The sequence below is a fragment of the Lampetra planeri genome, chromosome 17 (assembly GCF_965212315.1).
Source record: "Lampetra planeri chromosome 17, kcLamPlan1.2.h2, whole genome shotgun sequence".
Classification (NCBI taxonomy): Eukaryota; Metazoa; Chordata; class Hyperoartia; order Petromyzontiformes; family Petromyzontidae; genus Lampetra; species Lampetra planeri.
Window position 1 is genome coordinate 5,322,359 of NC_136123.1, and position 19,526 is coordinate 5,341,884.

General features: G+C 40.6%; 1 protein-coding gene across 2 annotated transcripts in view; it reads left to right on the forward strand.

Moving 5' to 3' along the window:
* The window catches only part of HYDIN (HYDIN axonemal central pair apparatus protein), a 126,853-nt gene that overhangs the window by 40,998 nt on the left and 66,329 nt on the right, over positions 1-19,526 (forward strand). For both annotated transcript variants that reach the window (XM_078601931.1, XM_078601932.1), the window contains exons 19-25: positions 2,886-3,124; positions 6,935-7,208; positions 9,514-9,657; positions 11,797-11,940; positions 15,494-15,807; positions 17,260-17,376; positions 19,382-19,448. In XM_078601931.1, coding sequence (XP_078458057.1) covers positions 2,886-3,124; positions 6,935-7,208; positions 9,514-9,657; positions 11,797-11,940; positions 15,494-15,807; positions 17,260-17,376; positions 19,382-19,448 — 1,299 coding nt within the window. The remainder of the gene's footprint in view (positions 1-2,885; positions 3,125-6,934; positions 7,209-9,513; positions 9,658-11,796; positions 11,941-15,493; positions 15,808-17,259; positions 17,377-19,381; positions 19,449-19,526) is intronic.

Sequence of the window (19,526 nt, forward strand, 5' to 3'; positions counted from 1 at the left end):
GGTGACGGGGGATTTTGCAGCCTCGAATGAATGTGTGCCGATAACAGGAAATAAATTCGGACCTTGTTAGCGTTGGCAATCCATTGGGATTTCGGTAATCTGCAGAGGTGCCTGTAGCCCAACCGAGGATAGAATGAAGGACTGTGCATTTGATAAGGCCACGTGAAGGTGTTGTGATCCCCGCTCTCTATTAGGGTGAGGGCTATCTCTTTGCAAACACCCATGACCTCACGACCACAACGAAGAGCATGTAAGAGATTTGTGGCTGGCCAGGTGGTGTCGTAGACACGTGTCATTTGGCATTGTGGTGAAACAAATTCAGCTCCATTATAATGTGACTGCACATGCTCGCGAACAATGCCCCATATAAAACGTGGATGTCCAGCCAGATGAGCTGGCAAGCAGCTGTAGGCTGACCGCATAGTCAGGTGATATCACACTCCTCCATAATCTTGTTGATGTGCTCAGTTGAGGTGTTGCCTACCTGTAGTTCTACTGATCGGAGGCTGACACTCATTGATCATTTGAAGACGAGAAGAATTCACTTCAATGGGCAACATCGAGTGCACAGATCCTCATACGCTGTTATCTCAATTTTGTATCGCCTCGGTGATTTAGTTAGATTGCAATGAAGAGAAATGTGTATGAATCAGACAAACGTGTGCTCAACAGTATAGATATAAATAGACCTGATTGTTTTCTGCTCTACTGACAAACCATGACTTTATTTACCAATATATATTTTAAAATATATATATACAGATAAAAAATAGAAGTTGTTGCTTGACTGCTGCTGCTTATCTTGTTTAAATGAAGCCTCATTCATTTCTGGCACTCTCAGCAATAATAAAAAAAAGACTTGGCACTGACTCATGGCTCCTTAAATGGGGAGATGGTCTGAACACTTGCAATGAATACGTTTTCACCCTTAAATGTTTAAGTGTTACGTTCACAAAATGTGTCTGATTCCAATAATTGACGGGATTGTTTGTAGTTGACGGAAATGTTGCACGCATGCAGTTTGAAAATAGGGCCAGAAAACTGAGAGAACATTTTTAAACATTACATCTGGAAAAGCTAATGAAATCGCATTATAATTGTTAAATATGTTGTCTAAATATGACAATAAGATGCATGGGTTGCATTACCTGAAGCAAGTGATTATTATCATTAATTTGCATGTGCCCTTCAAAGTGATGAAGAGGGCAATTATAGTTAACTTATTTTGCACATGGTTAATAATTCACATCACAAGACATTTTATCCAATCAAAATTAAAGCCAGGCTAAACAAGCAACGGCTTCTGCACTTGCATTTCACTTGACTGCATTTGCTCCAGCATTTATCGCAAAATGTAGTGTGTCGTGCATGCATGACCAGTTAATTTGAGTGCAGTTTCCAGCAGCAAATGCTCGACAATGTGTTTCACCAAAATGAGATTGATCAGCCAGGATAAACACGCTGCAGATCGCTTGCAAACAGCGGCCTAGCATAGCTAATAAGTGGATGAGCAACCTGCAAGGGAATTCCAGGCCGTTGCAAAGATGAAGATTGAAATCCCATTACAGATTTTATATGTTCAGTGATTTTGAGGCTAAAGCTGAACCACATTCATTTGGGTCACGAGGGATTAGACCGAGATGCCGGTGGTATGGCCTTTAGGTAATGGAGACGACCAATAGAAATGTGCAGAGGCGTCGTTTTTCTTTGACAAAATTGCTTTTTTTTAGACGGAGAAGAACGTGACGGTATTATACAAGTCAAAATGCCTTCATTCTCAGTTCTTTTTTATATTTTTCAACCAAAAAGCTCAGTTTCAGAATGAGTAACTGACACTTTTCACTCTCCAGTAACCGGGAGAGCTTTTGTGTCGATTGTTTATTTTTAAACGTAAGACCGTAAGTGGAAACATATTGCAATTTAGTTAATGTACTAACCCACAGTATAATTGGAGTTTTTTGTTGTTGAATAAATGGAAAATATATTTCCATTTTAAAGGCGAGCATTTATAATACTGAAAATGCAATGAAAGTACTAAATCACATTAAACTGTGTGTAAATATAGGGAAATATTGTAATTAGATACCTAATGAGGACAATTATTCGGCAAAGTAATTGATTACTTTGCCAAAAAACATTGTTAATACTTCAAATAAGTATAAATTTGTCTCAATAGTTTTATAATTCTCCCAAAACCCGACAATGTGAACATGTGAGTTTCAAAACTATTATAAACCATTGCAAACTACTAGCTGCTTGGAAAGTATTGAAATGTATGATTCGTCTTACAAAGTATGCAGGCTATAGAATATGTCATTCGTGTATTGACAACCCATATTTTAAATTATCTCTCAGTGGCAATGATCACAAGATATCTGAGGTTTTATCCACATATTAATTTGTTTTGCAAACAAACACATTTTCTGGGAAAAAATATTGTCAATGCATAATGTTGTGAGTTCATATTGATGAAACAAATGCAAATACAGTCTAATAATGTAGTGAAGATAGCAGCAGCATCATGCTTGGGCAAATTCAGTTTTATGCCTTTCGATAATTCCATGCAGTTCCCAGAAATGCACCAATGTCATGGCTGAAAGTTACAAAAAGGGCACCAGTTGCTCACAAAGGGCAAGGCAGGTCTCTTAATCAGCACTGTCATTTGTTCGCTTGCGAAGCCAGGGCCCTGGGGAGGCACTGGAAGGGGTAAGAGAGATCGGTGCGATTTGTTGTCTCGTAGATCTTAGCCAACGGGGCTCTCATTAGTGGCGACACGGTAGGAGCTCAGTGGCTGCCCACAGTGCACCGTCGGAACAGTTATGCTCTTGGTGCGAAGTATCTCCAACTGTGGCATTGCTTGACTGCTGTGTGCCCCCCCCACACAGGCACGAGCCAACTCGCTGTGGCGCGTGGTTCCAGCGAGGGGTTCCGTGCCACCGGAAGGCGTTGTGGAGCTCGCCGTGGCAGTTCGCCTGGATGACACGGTGGCTTTCCGTGACAAGTTGCACATCGTAGTGGAGGAAGGGCAGCCGTGCATAGTGTCCCTACAGGCCGTGGGCATTGGCTCTACCATTGTGGCTCGGCCGCCGATCGCGCCCACCGTCAACCTCGGACATCACTTCAGGTGGTCACATGCTTTTGGCAAGCAAATGGCCATGCAAAGCGCAAAATTAAAATGTCCACATACGGCAAAAGCCAGACTGCCAATCAGCGCCCTACGCAAGGCTTGCTCATCATTTATTTAGAGCTGCTTTTTGTGCTTAGTTTGTTGTCCTTAACCCACACATCCGATTAGCATGGTTGGCTACATACGGTGCGAAATATGTTCAACGTACATACATACACACTCTAAAAAGTGTAGAACTGAGTTAGTGTGCTGTCGTTTAGGAGGACATTTGGCCACCAGGTACATCTTCTTGCAGCTGTTAAAGATGCCATCCCATTCAATCTCATCCCATTCCATCCCAACCCTTCCAATCTCGTCTTGTCCAATCCAATTTCATCCCATCCCAGTCTCATCCTTTTCCTTCCAATGTCTTCTCATCCCACCGTTTGTCTTCGTTTCCCAGATTGACTGTCAGACTCATTACAATAGCAGAGATCCAATGTAAAACGAATACTCTCGCCACTTGAGACTTGGGTAATTGTCAAATCCCTTAAATGACTTCTGCAGTATTTTGGAGTTTTCATGGGTGTCCTGTTTAATATATAATTGTCGACATGAATTTGAGGATATAACTTTGGTGGCTAGATAGCCCAGTGGTCATCATGCTCCTAACTGAAGCTGTTTACACACATGCATTGGCTCTGTTGCTGCATCTGCTGGATCATTTTTGTGGGGAACAACCCAAACACACTGGTGTGTAGTGGTCCTTAATATCTCTGTGATATCATCCTCAAAATTGTGGTATAGTTTGCCAGTGCCAAACGAAATAATTTCAACATTATACAACAAAATTTAATCATGAGCACGCATGGATAAGATGTAATGCTTATCAACATGCGTTTATTCTCGGACATATGTAATTAGTGATTATAACGGTTGCTCTTGCACCAAACACTGTAAGCAGTGCGCCTAGTGCCCCATTATAAGTTAATGGGACACGGATAGCAGCTCTGCCCAGAAGGGCACTGGCAACCCTTTGAACAATTCGGCCAGTTTTCATGTAGGAAGTCCCTAATAGCAGCACAGCTCTCTTCTAAAGTTGTGTTCATACTGGTAGGAACCTCCTGGTTACACCAGCCCACAGGGGATTATTGTGTCCGTCCGTCCGTTGTGCAGGGAGGGGCTGGGTGGGGAGGGAGGGGTAGGGTGGGGAGGGGAGGGTGGGGAGGGGCTGGGTGGGGAGGGGAGGGGCTGGGTGGAGAGGGGCTGGGTGGGGAGGGTGGTGGGGGGTGGGAGGGAGGGGTAGGGCTGGGTGGTAAGGGGCTGGTCACCACGTGGTGTCCTTATAAAACTCAACGTTTAACCTACTCACGCCGGCTTGTGCCCGCCCTCACAGTCGGGCATATTTGCGGAATACACCACGCCGCCGTTGACCCTGGCCATTGACCGAGCAACCCAACGTTCCTAACCAGCTCCCTCTGCAGGAATGTGTTATTGAGAGTGATTGTGTCCACTTGTTGCAGACAAATGGATGGAGGAGACATATCAACAAGGTCAATGCATTAAGGCTTTCAGCATCGTATAGTTTTTTGTTTAAGAGTTAAATAATAAACACTGTCCAAGGCTAACTATAGGCATCCTTGTCCCTTGTAAAACAAAGAAGCTGATGAATGTCAGTGAGCTCTCACATCGTTAAAGGATATTGCAATGAATAATTAATGTACAGTAAATAATAATCTCCACTGCGCTGCGTATAGCAAGGGGGTCCTGCGATATCCTTCATGGTGAGAGGATGAAGCTCTTCAATGTTATCATGAATGAACCTTTCCAGAAGCCCTGTTACCATGGCAGCAAGGTACAAGCACATAGTAGGGCATCATAATGAGAACATATTACATCCTCAATTTATACAAGTGGTATTTGGTGAAATTGTAGGGCATCTGTGTTCTTGTTGTAGTAAAGTACCGCTGGTGTTTTAGCAGCTAATCTCGTTGGCAACAAGACTTCGGTAAGCCACGCTGTTTATAACTTATTTTATTGTAAACTGAGCTTCAGGGCTTTCTTACCACCCTGGGCAATTCTTTGTTTATACTTTGACTCGCTCTCAATGTAAATCTCCAGGCAGAGTGTTATAAACATGAGCACATGAGCACATTTAAAATACAAGCATGAAAGATTCACTTCTTTATACTTGGAAGATAACATGTAAAATTACACTCAACATTTGTGTTATATCATTAAAAGTTTTGAAATATAACTCATCAGCCATAATCTATCTGCTGCTGAATGAAGTCATCCCCAAGCAATCGGTATCACTCATGGTTACGCAACGCAATGATCAAAATACCTCACACACAAGCCGATTTCATCGCTCCATCTCCATAATGGACACTCTCTTATTGGGCACGTTCCCTCATTTTGCTGCCACTAAATTGTCAATTCCAACCATCAGCCAGCTTCCCTTCCAAAGATGTGTCCAGTCTAAGCCCACTTACTTTTATTTCCAGTCAATAGGATGTATTCAACTTGTATTTGATCTCTAGTGCATGTTCCTCTTCCTGTCTCAGCGTACTTCCAAACAGGGTGCATTGGTGGCATGATGTTAACTACCTCGCCCGGTATACAGGTCGTGGGTTTGATCCCGAGCCTGACACCTGTTGTATATTTGGAGTTTGCATGTCTCTTTCCCCTTGGTCGTGTGGATTTTTCTCTGGGTCCTCCGGTTTTCCCCTCCACATTTATAATCAACATGCATTTAAAGTACAGGTAGTCCCCGACTTACGATGGAGATGCGTTACGACGACCCTATCGTAAGTCGAAAATATTGTAAGTCGAAAATGGCCTAGCCTACCCAGGAGTCTTAAAGAATGGTGATAATTTAGCAAAACAGAGCAATTTACAGTACCGTGCTGTATAAACTATATGCGTACGGTACATCCCGGCAGCGTCCCAACGTACAGTATCGTACCTCGTACGCTGCTGCGTTTGTCTGCCGCGCGAAATGTAAAATATTTTACAATTTTGTCATATCGCTATCGCCATCGTAGGATCGAAATATCGTTAGTCGGACCATCGTAAGTCGGGGACTACCTGTATTTGGCCGCTATTAATTTCCACATGATAAGCCACTTCATTGAGCTCTCATTTGTGGCCTAGTAGTTTCTTGGAAAGAGCTACATAGCTCAGTGGCCTTTACCTGGTAATTATTTTAAAAATAAAAACATGCACCTCTCCATGCTTGTTTGCGCACCTTACAGCATTTGTTCTAAATTGTTTTTGTAAATGCCCATGTTTCTGAACTCAATGAAAAGCAACATACCAATTTGGCAAAATATGAACGTTTTTAATCGGTGTATATTACCTTCTATGACATATAATACAATGGAAACAAATAATGTATGTTCAAATGAAATGTAGGCTTTGTTTGGGTTTATATTTTTATTAATGAACACCCTTAAAATTGCTTTGTGTTTGAAAAACTCAACACATTTCTTCAATATCATTGTCGTATGGTATGAGACGTAAACATTAATTTTATGTACTATCAAGAAGGGCCACTGCTCGAAATATCAACAATTATATAATTGTCCTTTTTAAGACAGTGTTATTGTTGAATGTGTTGATGTTTTTTATTTGACTGTGTATACTTCCAATGGATTATCACCAAATTATTTGTATTTGGATCAGCACGACTGCAGAGGTGTGGGATGTGTGTTTTGAAATGTCCCATTGTTGTACATTGGGGAACAATAATGCAGTCAATTATTCTCCAGTGTGGACTCATGGGTTCCATTCACTAATTTACTCACCATCCTATCGTCTCTAAAGCTCCAGTCCGTGCCAGTTCCACTTTACGCTCACCAACATGGGCCGGCGCGCCCACCAGCTCTACTGGATGAGCGAGAGCTTCCCCGCTCCTCGGTCGAATGCCAAAAAGTCTGGTCATCGCGCCACAGGAAGGGGCAGCTGGGCCCACGACGGCACGACCGCGGGCCCCCAGCCGTCAACACGTGCCGTCTTCTCGTTGCACCCAACGCGCATGGAGCTGGCTCCTGGGGAGAGCATTGACGTGCTGCTGCAGGGCTTCGCTGACGTCCCCAAGGTGGGCGCTGGTGATAACCAGCTGGCTCTACCGCATCGCTCCGGGCTGACATTTGTGTTTATTGAGTTCAATAACATTTGCGGAATTCGCTTGAATGCCCAAGGGCTTAGGGGAATCAAGCTCCACCACGGTGACGTATATGAATATACGTGGAAAACACAATCAATACTCCTGCCTCTTGGCCTGGAATTTGGAACCAACTTTTTAACTAATGACCTCTTTTTCTCACTCCGTTTAAACTTTTTAGTTTGATATAATTAAACACCTTATAACGTGGCTCTTTTTTTCCACTTGCATGGTATACTGCTTAAAAATGGGCCTGCGTGCTGGTTGGGCACATGTGTTTTCATGCTTGTTGTAAAGTCAGCCTGACACTGGGGCAATGTAAGGCTCTGATTTTGAACTTTTCGCAAAGAATGTCAGGATGACTTTACTTTGAGTAGGATAATGATTACTTCCATGTATTTTATGCATTCCCTTATTAGTTAATATTATTAAATACAACAAATTTGTGAATTTTCCTGCACATAGCACAGTGTAAGACCCTTCATACATGATTTTGTGTGGAAGCAGCCATAATGTGTGGTAAGAATTTAACAAGCTGAATTCTTAAACAGCACGCATCAGCTTGTAAATTTCATTGTAATTTAATAACTGGAATAACTTCAATTGTAATAACATTTCATTATTATGCTTTTTAAGGTTTTTATGGTGCTGCAGTTAATAAGATGACATTTGAATCTGCAATCAGCATTTAATATTTTAAAATCTATATTATTTTTGGGGGTGAAGGAGTGGCATAGTGGTTCGTGAACTGTGCAATGAACCTGGCAACCTGAGTATTATTCCTGGCCATGGCTAACATCATTGGCAATTAATATCTAAACTGGTGCTCGCCCCCCACACCCCCACCTCCTTCACCCTTCACCCCAGCACTGACCAACAGAGTGAAGTATGGTTAAACAACCCCATGACAACCACGGCGATGGGGGAGGCCTTTATCCAGGAGGGAATTGACAAAGGGGCATAGTTGACACATTATTCAAACTTAATTCCATTGAATGTATATTTATTGCGTTATTAAAATTATATATGTACGATCTTGTAGTAGGAGTATGTGCATGTAATGTGCACAGATGTGATATATACTCACCAAATGATATATAATATTAAACTTACTGCACTCTTTTACGTGAGATGTAAATCAAAGTTGGAGTTGGTGGGTGGGTTATTTTTAGCAGAGGCTGATGTATTTCAGTGCATGATGGCAATGGCAACTGTTCCTTTGATGGCTGTCACAGAAGTTAAAGGTCTAAATCACAATGGTTAGGGAGAGTGAAAAAGTTTCAAAAGCCCCATCAGATGGGTGGGACTTGTTGGGCAGAGCAAGCGATATTAACATGGCGCTCTGGTGAGAAATTGGACTCAGTGCCCACCGCAATAGCCGGTGGCCTCTGCCACTTTGTTCGCTTGACCGAATGTCATTATGAGTGCTTCAAAGGGTTGCAAATATACATACGCATTGTGTAGCTTCTGACAAAATCACTTGAAATGCACCCGATCCCGTCAGATCTCAGAAGCTAAGCAGGTTTGAGCGTGGATAGTGTGTGGATGGGTGACCACCATACACAGCAGGGTTTTATAGGCGATGTGATGTGACAGCAGAAGGTAGTGCATCAAAACTGATTGGGCCATTGCTGCCTACCGTCACCAACTCGCACTGACCAGCATGATGAAGTATGATTTTTTTTAAAGTAACCCACTTGATACGCACAGGATGGGGAGACCACTATTCCAGAAGTAAATTGACTCAAGGCTGTACATGTACATGAGTAAATAACTTTGTTAATCATATTCCTACATGTGATAAATGTGTAATATGCTATGCACTTCATATGCTTTTCTGCATGTGTTCATAATCATGTGTCTGTTAATCATATATCTATCATATATATTGTTATAGTTTACTGTTCGTGCATACTTATATTCTTCCTATTGTTATTGTTTGAATACATGCGCACTTTATGATAATTTGAGTAACTCAAAAGTGAGTTTATTCGGATATTCTAGACTTTTATTTGAAACTTAGAATGCCTATCTTCAATACTTGTTAACAAAAGCGTTAATTTGGGCAATTAAAAATTCAAGACAGTGCTATGGTGTAAATGAGTTAATATCTATAATTTTACAGATTATTCTATGTTACATGCCTTCACCGAATGTTGCGTGGTGGTGCTACATTGATATTGCAAGCACAGAGTGACTCACATTGCATGCCTCTTTGTCTCCCTTTGGCCACCATCAGGTGGTAAGCGAGCAGATGGTGTGCCATGCCATTATTGGTAAGCAGTCGGGCAAAGAGAGGATCATGCGAATTAACATTAGGTGCGAGTTCATCCAGCCGTTGTTGGAACTCTCATCCCGGCAAATCAGCTTTGTGGTGGAGAAGGTACTTAGCATGCAATTCTCAATGATATTGTTATCAATAGGGACATTATCCTTTGGTTTTTTTCGGTAAAGTCACGTATGAAGATAAAATAAAAAAATTAAATTAAATAATTGCATACGACGTTTCGATTGCAACACAAGCAATCATCATCAGGTATAATGAAATAGCGACATAGAATATAACCAGAAAACTATAGACAGACATATAGGCAGACAGATATCACCAAGATACATAGAGAGAGCAACCCAGGTACAGAGAGGGGTGATCGTCTCTGTGGGGTGGCCTTAAATAGACAGAGGGGGGCGGAGGCAGAGAGAGGGAGGGGGTAGGGAAAACATTTACATGTCAATGAGTACGAAGGGAGGCGTAGTAAAGTAAGCAGGCTTAGAGGGAGACAGAACACACTAAATTAAATAACCTAGCAAAGTATCGAAATGTTATGTAAAACGACACAGATAAATTAAGATAGGGACATCATCCTCATCCACATCGTCTTTGTCTTTATGGTAACTCTCATAGTCTTCATATCCCTGCTCTGCTCCATTGTGCCATTTGCAGCAACGTCTAGGGCAACAAAAACCTGCTCTATATTTTGCGTCAAAATGCTAAATAAATGTCGTGATATGGAGGTGCCAAACTTGCATAAAAGTGTGTGCGACATGGGCCACTGCGTTGTGTCAGCACTCCCACAGTGTGGACTCCCCATAGTGTGATTTTCATAATTCTCCACAATGGTCAACTTTTTCCACATTTATAATAGTTTCACCATCATTTGTTCCTCCCAAACTCCACTCTAACCCTGGCTACTTTGGACCATTGCATAAATTTGGCATAAGGAGATGCAGGATTATTGTAATTTTTGTGTTGTATCGGCCACATGTCAATTTGGAAAGTGCTGAATTGTCCCGATTTTCCTGCGAAAACGACCATCATTCTACCAAAAATTGTCAGAATGATGGACAAAATAGCTATATGAATTGCACCCAATGTCATATATTAGCATACTTACTCCATATTACCCTGGCATATCATCGAATTCAAGAGAATAGTTTTTCTCTATGATATAGCCAGAGGGGATGTTTGCTACATTAAATTAAATAGCTTTTTTTTGGCTTTGGGATTGTTAAAGCAGCAGTCTCCAGATTTGGTTACAGCGCATGTTTGTGACAAGGTCACCTTTAGGCTCCAAAATATATTATATGAGCATAAGGTTCGTGCCATATAATCCTAGAGGATAATATGCACCCACCAGCAGCACATGGTTAGATAATGAATAGATAATGAAATGAGAGGGAATTTAGAAAGGATTGTTTAATTTCAGAGAGGTGGATGATTGTTCATACACAGTATATGATGATCACACACATTCAGCGACAGTTGTGAGGGGCTGGCTTTCTCAGCTATAATTGCCTGCCACTCATGAGATGAAAAGTAGGTGTTGCGGAAAAAAAAATCACACCTAAGATATATAACTGGTGTTTTCTAATTGTTGCGTTTGAGTGACAAATGGAAGAGCTGACAATTCACCGCTTTATTTAAATGTCTGCTCACAACATGGATGCGTATAACTATCTATATTTAAATTTCGATTTAAAGCTTTCGTGACTGCAGGGATTCATCTTCTTGGTTCTTTCGTTAAAGTCACGTAGAAGGGAAGTAATAAAATAATAAAAACAAAACGTAATAAAATAATATAATTTTCACGACGTTTCGGCCACAACGCAAGCAGCCGTGACTTTACCGAAAGAACCAAGAAGATATCTATATTTATTTACGCTATGTATATACATGGTGATAATATAGTGAGATCGGATTATTTCTTGTAAGGATAGACTCACATGTTATTTAACAAAAAAATATTTTTACAAATATAATCCATACAGTTCATGGTGTTTGCATAAAAATGTGATTTCACATTAAACCTCATCTAGTATTTGAAACTTTTATATCTCACATATAAATATACAAATAGGGTGTATTATTCTTATAACTATAGCCAATTGTTAAGATACTTTGAATACAAACCTTTGTTATGTTATGTCCATGCCATTTTTGCCACGATATTGAATCCCTGCATCATAGAGCATGAGTCATCATTAATATAAACATATTAATATACCTTGTCTCCTTATGTGCCAGCGACCAGAGGACACCCTACAACCACAGTACGAGCAACTGAAACTTAAGAATGTGTCATCACTGCCGCTGGCCATGAACCTGAGCCTGGAGTTTCCTTTCAGTATCATCCTCCCAGAGGACTGCCCTGCTGATCCCAGCGCCACAGTGAGTGCCCCTGCTAGAGGCCAGCGTGTCTACACCTGTGTGGGGTCAGTTACACGCACAAGGCAATGCAGCACATTACCCGATAGCTCTCTCTGATGTGTTTGCGAGTTGTGCCGCATGCTTCTCAAGAGGCTGCCGACCCGTGGAGCAAAAAGTCGGACATCAGGCCAAACAAGATGCGGTACAACGCAAAAATATCAGAGCTTCATCTTCTTGGTTCTTTCGGTAAAGTCACGTAGAAGGGAAGAATTCTTCACGTGAGGAAGGCTGCCTTTGTTGTAGCCAAAACGTCGTGAGAATTATTTAATGTTTTATTTTTATTATTTTATTATTTCCCTTCTACGTGACTTTACCGAAAAAATCAAGAAGATGAATCCCTGCAGTCACGAAAGCTTTAAATCGAAATATCAGAGCTGTACAGAATAACCGCGAGAGTCTATGCAGCAAGATTGCCTGATTCCTAATTACATTGTATGGTTTGAATGTGTTAAAAATAAAGTTTGTTTTCCTATTTTAAGTTACAAGACACACATACTTGACATACACGATGGGACGTTCAATTCTTTTTTCAAATTGAATTTGTAATCTTGTGCCATACATATTTGCACAGCTTTTTTATGTGGTGGTTTTGTTCTAGTTTTCTCCCACTCAGTCTTGTTTCATTAGGCCCCTTGTCTCACATTGGTCATATTTAGATATGATATAGATGCACTGCTATGCCGCAAAGCTCGTTTAATTTTCCAAATTGAAAACGTGTATGTAATGAATTAACTTTAAAATGATTAAATAACCGGCAGATTATCTCAATAAATGTGATACTTTTAAAGTATTCTTGTGCTTGTTTACACAGACAAGACTCACTAATTCAGAAGACTTATTTTTCAGGAAGGTCCTGCCAAGTTTTTTTTTTTCTGGAGGGGTCATTTTGCGATGTCTAATCCCATTGAGTAATGTTCAGCATTTTTTCGTTTCATTTAGCCAATACCGTTGGCAACGTATGCTTTTAGCTATGGGAGGACACCAGAGAACTCAGAGCAAAGTCATGAAAAACGCGTGACTTTCCTCCTGCTATATTGTAAATGCAATTTCCATGCGTGTGGACCACAATACACGTTAATAAAGACACGTCCATCCAACCACACATTGCAATGTAATATTCACTGTACCTCACTTAAATACAATACCTCTATGATAGGACCGCTCTTTGATCTAACGTACACCTGACATTTTTCACCCACCAAAGAATCTCTGACGTAATATCTGCGCGACCAATTGACATTAGGTCAAAATACATGTTGAACATGATGGCTATGTAGCCTTCGACAATAGCAAGCATTGCATACATTAACAGACGTCAAAACATAAAATTCGTCTCAGATAGTTTGTTGATTTGTTTTTATATAAAATTCAGCTGAGTGACGTGTCCCACGAAAGGCCTATACAGTATGTTTCTGCCACAGCATAAATATTATTTATTAGTTGTGTTTATATCAGTTGTAAGAATTATTTTTAATATAGAAACTAATATATATTCGCTGGTTAATGTTTAATCTTGCACAATTGTTCATCAGTCAGCATTGTCTGATGGAACCATCTTCAGCATATGAAGGACCAGTGTGATATGCGAAAGTCTTATCAATTGATAGCATTGTTATTCTTAAATGACAAAAACACTGCTATAATTTTTACTTGATTTTAAAATGCAGTTGTTTTTACTATAATAGACATACATAATCTGTGTTTAATGAGATGTTGATCACAGCCGAGTTCAAATTTGGTTCTTTTTTGCATTGCTGAACGTTGTGATTTACAATGTGTTTTGTTATCTGATTGTGGTATACAGCATGTATATTTTCTTCTTACCCGAATGGTTATTTAAAAATTATTGCTCATGTTTATAAATGTATGCAATTATGCATGTGTCATTATTTTCTCCAATGCCACCTGCACCAAAGCTGTGTCCAGATGGATCTAGCAACAAATAAAATAACCAATGCTTGTGTCATTCAGGAAAGCATGCTTTTATTGCTGCTCTATTTTTAACATATATAAAACAACGTAATTTTTGGTTTTCAATACTATGTTATGATGCAATATAATAATATGCTGCTACTAAAATTAATGTAGTGAAAAACATACAGAGAACATGATACTCTATTTTTCGGAATGTATTGCTCTGAATGAGCGCATTTTTATTATGAGTGTAATACAAACACAAGGGAGGGTCTTACAACAGACAGTTTCCCACTTGTTCAAGGCAAAACCCACAGCAGGGAAAGGTACAAAATGAACATGCATATAGAATAGCCATTTATCTTTTTTAATAAAGGGTATGGTGTGACAGCTGTTATTACTCCCTTTTTATTGTTCTCAAAATTATAATAACCCAATTATAACCTCTGCTATGAGACCTCACACAGTCAACATACCAAAAACAATTTTCTCTACACGGCTGCAGCAATAAACAAACACATTCGTCTTGATATCCAGCAAGGTTTGTTTTTTTTTCTTTGGAATCATATCGCCCCTAGCTTTCACTATCTGTTCTCATAAGTGACATTATAGACCCTTGTCATTGGGTCAGTGTTCATTTGTTTATTTTGTAAGTTATTCCTAGAGGAGGCCAGTCATCCAATGCATCATGATCTTACTTTCTTCTCATTGACCTTATTAAAAGGAACCTGTTATAATTTTTAATCAACCCTGTTATTTTTCACATCGGTTCCCTGAAACAGCGGCTTAGGCGTTTGTATATTTTGTACATATAAGCTTGGTGTGAGCTCTTTTCTTGCAATGTATCACGTGTCAAGGTTCAGCATCAGGGGGCTTAATATAGTTAATGTTATACTCATCCACCTATTCTAGATGGTGCAATATTTAGAAATATTTCACATCCGTGGTTGTGAATTGACTGAGCAGCTGCATAAGAATCATTTCTTGGGAATTTTCTAATTCATTGGTGGCCTAGGGATGTTTTTTTTACTGTGTTAACAGAAACATTTTTCGATTGCATCTCGGTTTTCATTCCTTCAAGACCTGCATTACATGACATGCTAAACTAAATTATGTGGCTATTTAACTCATCCCTTTAAATACCGTTTTATACGTTTAATATCTTGAAACATCTCCAACAATGTGAGGTCAATGGGTTTTAAATGCATTTCCTTGTAATCGTTACACTTTCCATTCTTTTTCAGACACTTAATTTAAGTAAATGTCTTGTGTCCAAGTTGACTTCAGTGTTCAAATTGGAAATTCCACCATGATTTTACATGTTTACTATTCAGATATATATGTACAATACAGTATATATTTTTGTATCAATAATTACTTAAGTGTATCATATTTGTGATATTTTTGTTAACCTTCCTATCCATTTACCAAGTCACTTTACAGCACGTGATTATTTTCAAGTAACCGAGCCATGTACATTTCAATAACTTTTTGTTGTGTGGTAGGTGGTGACAATTTTTGGTAGCGTGCCATGTATTCAGTGTTGTGTGTGGCTGGTAGAAACCTGATGGCATGTGCTGTTTTGCGTGCCGCATGCCAGGCCCTGAAGTTGGGCATCGGAGAAGAGCAGGAGGTGACGGTGGCGTTTGAGCCAGCGTACCGGGACGACGCAGCGTCACGCATCGCCACGGGCCTTCTTACCATCGAGCACGCTCACCACCCTCACCGTGATCACGTGGCGCTGCTCGGACACACACATTTCCCCAACCTCTCCTTCGATCACATGAGCGTTGACTTTGGGTGCGTGCTCAACCACACGGAGGTGGAACGGCGCATCACGATGGTCAACTGCAGCCCACTGCCCGTGTCCTTCTGTTGGTCCTTTCTTCAACATGACGGGACCACACCTATCAGGTGCCTTAACATGCGGCCTACATTTCTTGGGTATTGTGAGTCTTGTTTAATGGACTGGTCAATTGCTAGGATGAAAATTCTTGAGTGGTCTGGGCAAATTTCAGGCACGTGCATATCCTGAGTGTATAGATCATTTGCAAAGTTGGTAGCAGCTCATGCTGAATAAATCCAAAATACATTGAGCAAATGTGCCACAGGTTTACAATGCCTGGTCCTGATGCCTTCACACAATTACCGCTGCAACTACCACTATTCTCCTTACAAATTCCCATTGCCATGTGCATCTAAGATTTTTATGGCAAGAGTAGGTCCCTGTAAATAACCCACTGTTCAGCTGCCTCTTGGCCATATCTTCCACTGTTTTTTTTTTAAATCCTGCTGCAGATCACAATAAGGGTGTGTAAAAGAAACCATTAATTACTTTTTTTTATCACAGGTCATATCTGCAAATAATGCAAAAATAAATTTAACCCCCAGCCACTGGAAAGCAACTCACTGGCTATAAGGAACCAACATTAAAGGGGGTGCATAGAACGTTTTTATTATGTTTTCATGGTACTTCACTTTATAATAACGTCTATACCCTAGTGACACAAACATAAAATGAGTACGCTTTCAAAAACAACCATCAATTCAGATAGTGTGCTCAGATATATAGAACTCTAGTGCCTACAATGCATGGGTGCTAGTGCTTAGGTCATATCTTTTTATCACCGTGCGAAGTGCTTTTAAGTGCAGTTGGACCATTTGGACAATACGGAGCTTCAACCCATCCATACAGTCAACTCTCCATTATCTGGGGTAATGATAGAAGGGATGGCCAGGTGAAAACAAAACCTCGGATAATGCAAAATGTATGTAAAATTGGCTAAAAGTGCATTTTAATAATTCACCTACTTAGAAATTAGGGTGAAGACAAGCCTCACAGTGCTCGCCAAAGCCACATTTAGTGTTCTTGGGGTTCAACATTAATGCTTTAAACACTGGTAGCTGGTATCAAGAGTGGTATTACAGGAAACCATATAGTACATGATAATACATATAGTACTTGATAATACATAGAGTGCATGTACACAGCCCTTTGTTATTCCACTGCTGGGTGAAGGCCACCCCACGCTGTGTGAATACTTTACCACCCTGAGCAGTGTGGGTTGATGAGGCAGAGCACATAGACGTGAGAGCATAGAAGTACAGAACAACAATGGATGTTGCTGCAATACCCTCTGTTGCCCACTACGTAGCTGTGCAACCTATAATGCTAGTTATGCATCTTGGTCACCCATCCAAGCACGATCGAGGTACAATCCTGCTCAGATTCTGAGATATGATGATATTGGGCGCATTCCCAGTGGTTTTGGCAGAGTCAACCACCTAGTAATAATACATAAATCGACTGTCGTTGCTTCGATGTCATTGTTGTCTTTTTTTTTACGACGTGTATTTTTGGATCAGTCACCGAGGAGAGGGGGCGGCCGTGCACAGCTCCCTGCCGAAGCCGTTTGAGGACGATGAGCACAGGAGCCGGCCGCACGTGGCAGAAGTCCGTGCCACGCCAGCCAGCAGAAGCAGGTGCGCTAGTGGGAGGGCCGCTGGGTGTTCGAGACTGTTTGGCGAGTTGCAACGCCGCTTGCACAGTTCCGTGCCACGCAGGCATTGCTGCCAAATGCAGACACCCACGGGTCCCCTGGCTCTCGCTCGTGTATGTAGCCGTGTTGTGGGGCAACAAAGAAAACAAAGGAGTTGGGGGGGAGAGTTGTCGTGAGTTCCTGCGCGCTAGCCGATTCAAAGATTGGTAAATGTAATGCAATGTGCGAGTGCGGAGAAGTCGGTGACATGGGGTAGATTAAGCATGTGGGCAGCGAATGCCACATTCGGAATTCTGTGTTTTATTTTTACAGTATATTAGTTTATACCACGGCATGTTCTTTAGTGACAAATTATAGTAGCTAAATCAGTTGCTTTTACAGAATATCCCTCATAAATCTGCTGCATATCATTCCGGAATAATACTGTATTGATAGAGTGCAATACTAAATTGAATGCTAATATTGTAATGAGTTGTGTAGCAATATTGTTCGATGCGGCGTAAAGTTAATTTTTACTAAGATGGAACACCGAATAATGTACAAATAAATTAGTCTTATTTTTCCTTTCATTGTGTTTCTCAGAATACAATCTTTTTCACAATAACCATTTAATTACGAGACATCATACGAGTATACAGTTTACCTCCTGTATGAATAATTTGTGATTGGCATTGAATAAAACATCATGGCTCATGCATTCATTAATTCTGTCTGACTTTCCACCCATTGGTAATGTATCTAGAAGGGCCTCTAGGGGAATCTGACGCTCGGCCCTGCACACAGTGGCACTCGTTAGCGCCTTCCCAGGAGATACACACAAGTTAGTCATGTTGAGGTACAGAGGATATTCCAGTGAACAGACAGAGATCCTGTTTCCAGGCCACCAAAGTGCACTACTATCTAATGACAATAGGGTGAGGGGGATTTATTATGGCTTGCTGACCAGGCATCCAATGCGGTGATTCACTCAGGTTCAATTGCAGCCCTTCAATGCTGACGTTTCTATCATATTTAATTGTTGGCGAGTACCCTTCTTGATCTAGACTCGGCTTGTTGCTATATTGGTGATTCACAGCAAAGCAAACAGACAGATGGTTGTCGTGCTGATCCATGTGTTTGGCTTGAGTGACTCAGCCCTCACATATAGGAATCACCCACGAAGAAAACACACATACGAGTGAAACCTATTGTGCCAGCTACACATCTTGCCAAAATGGGAAAAAACCGTTATTTTCGTGATTTGCCCCCTTGTTGATGATTTAGACATCAGCAGCACATTTTCACCAAATATTGGACGAAAATTTACGTTGATCAAAATGTGAATCTGGCTCCAAGCCTCACTACTCAAGAAACATTAAATCATTCTCATCTATTCATATTGTATAAGAAATTATTTCCAAATATAGAGAGCAGTGGTACTCCATGTTAAACGGTTATCATTCAAACTTCCCCTGATATACTTGTTTGCTGTACACGCATGCTGTGGTTTCTCCGAGCATGGACATTTATTTGGAGTGTATACTGTAGGGATCCACGTCAATCAGTCGTTTACCTTCACAACTAATATTCCTGCCTGACACTGCTGTAGGCTTGAGAGAAAAGTTGGTGAAATATTTATTTCGTCACCAAACTGTAGAAAAACAACAAATAAACTGTGCCTCTGTAACATTGCACTCAGTATTTCTATTTAGGTTTATTAAAAATGAAGGCAGCTTGAAAAATGCAGTGGCCACACTGCCATAGGTGTAATTTCCATTTGGCTTGTGATTCTGTTTTTTTTTTTATTCAGGTGCCGTATTGTAATGCTCACTGACATGAATCATCACGATTCATTTAAATTCATATTGGAGTATTTAATACACGTTAAACCCACATTGTCGGTATTACATTAACTTCTAAGCAGCCCATATGCAATGATCCAATATAGGTTGCTGTAGTAACTATACCAACACTGTTTAATTTAAAATGCCACCCCTTGTTTATTGTAGGTTATTAAAAGAACGAAGCAGCCTTCAATCACTGGACGGTGATAATGTGAACCAGGATGAAGAGGAGGTAAAAACACGCAATATGGTATTAATCTTTTCTTTTTCATTTGAAGCCTCCATATTTACCATGTGCTTTAAATGTACA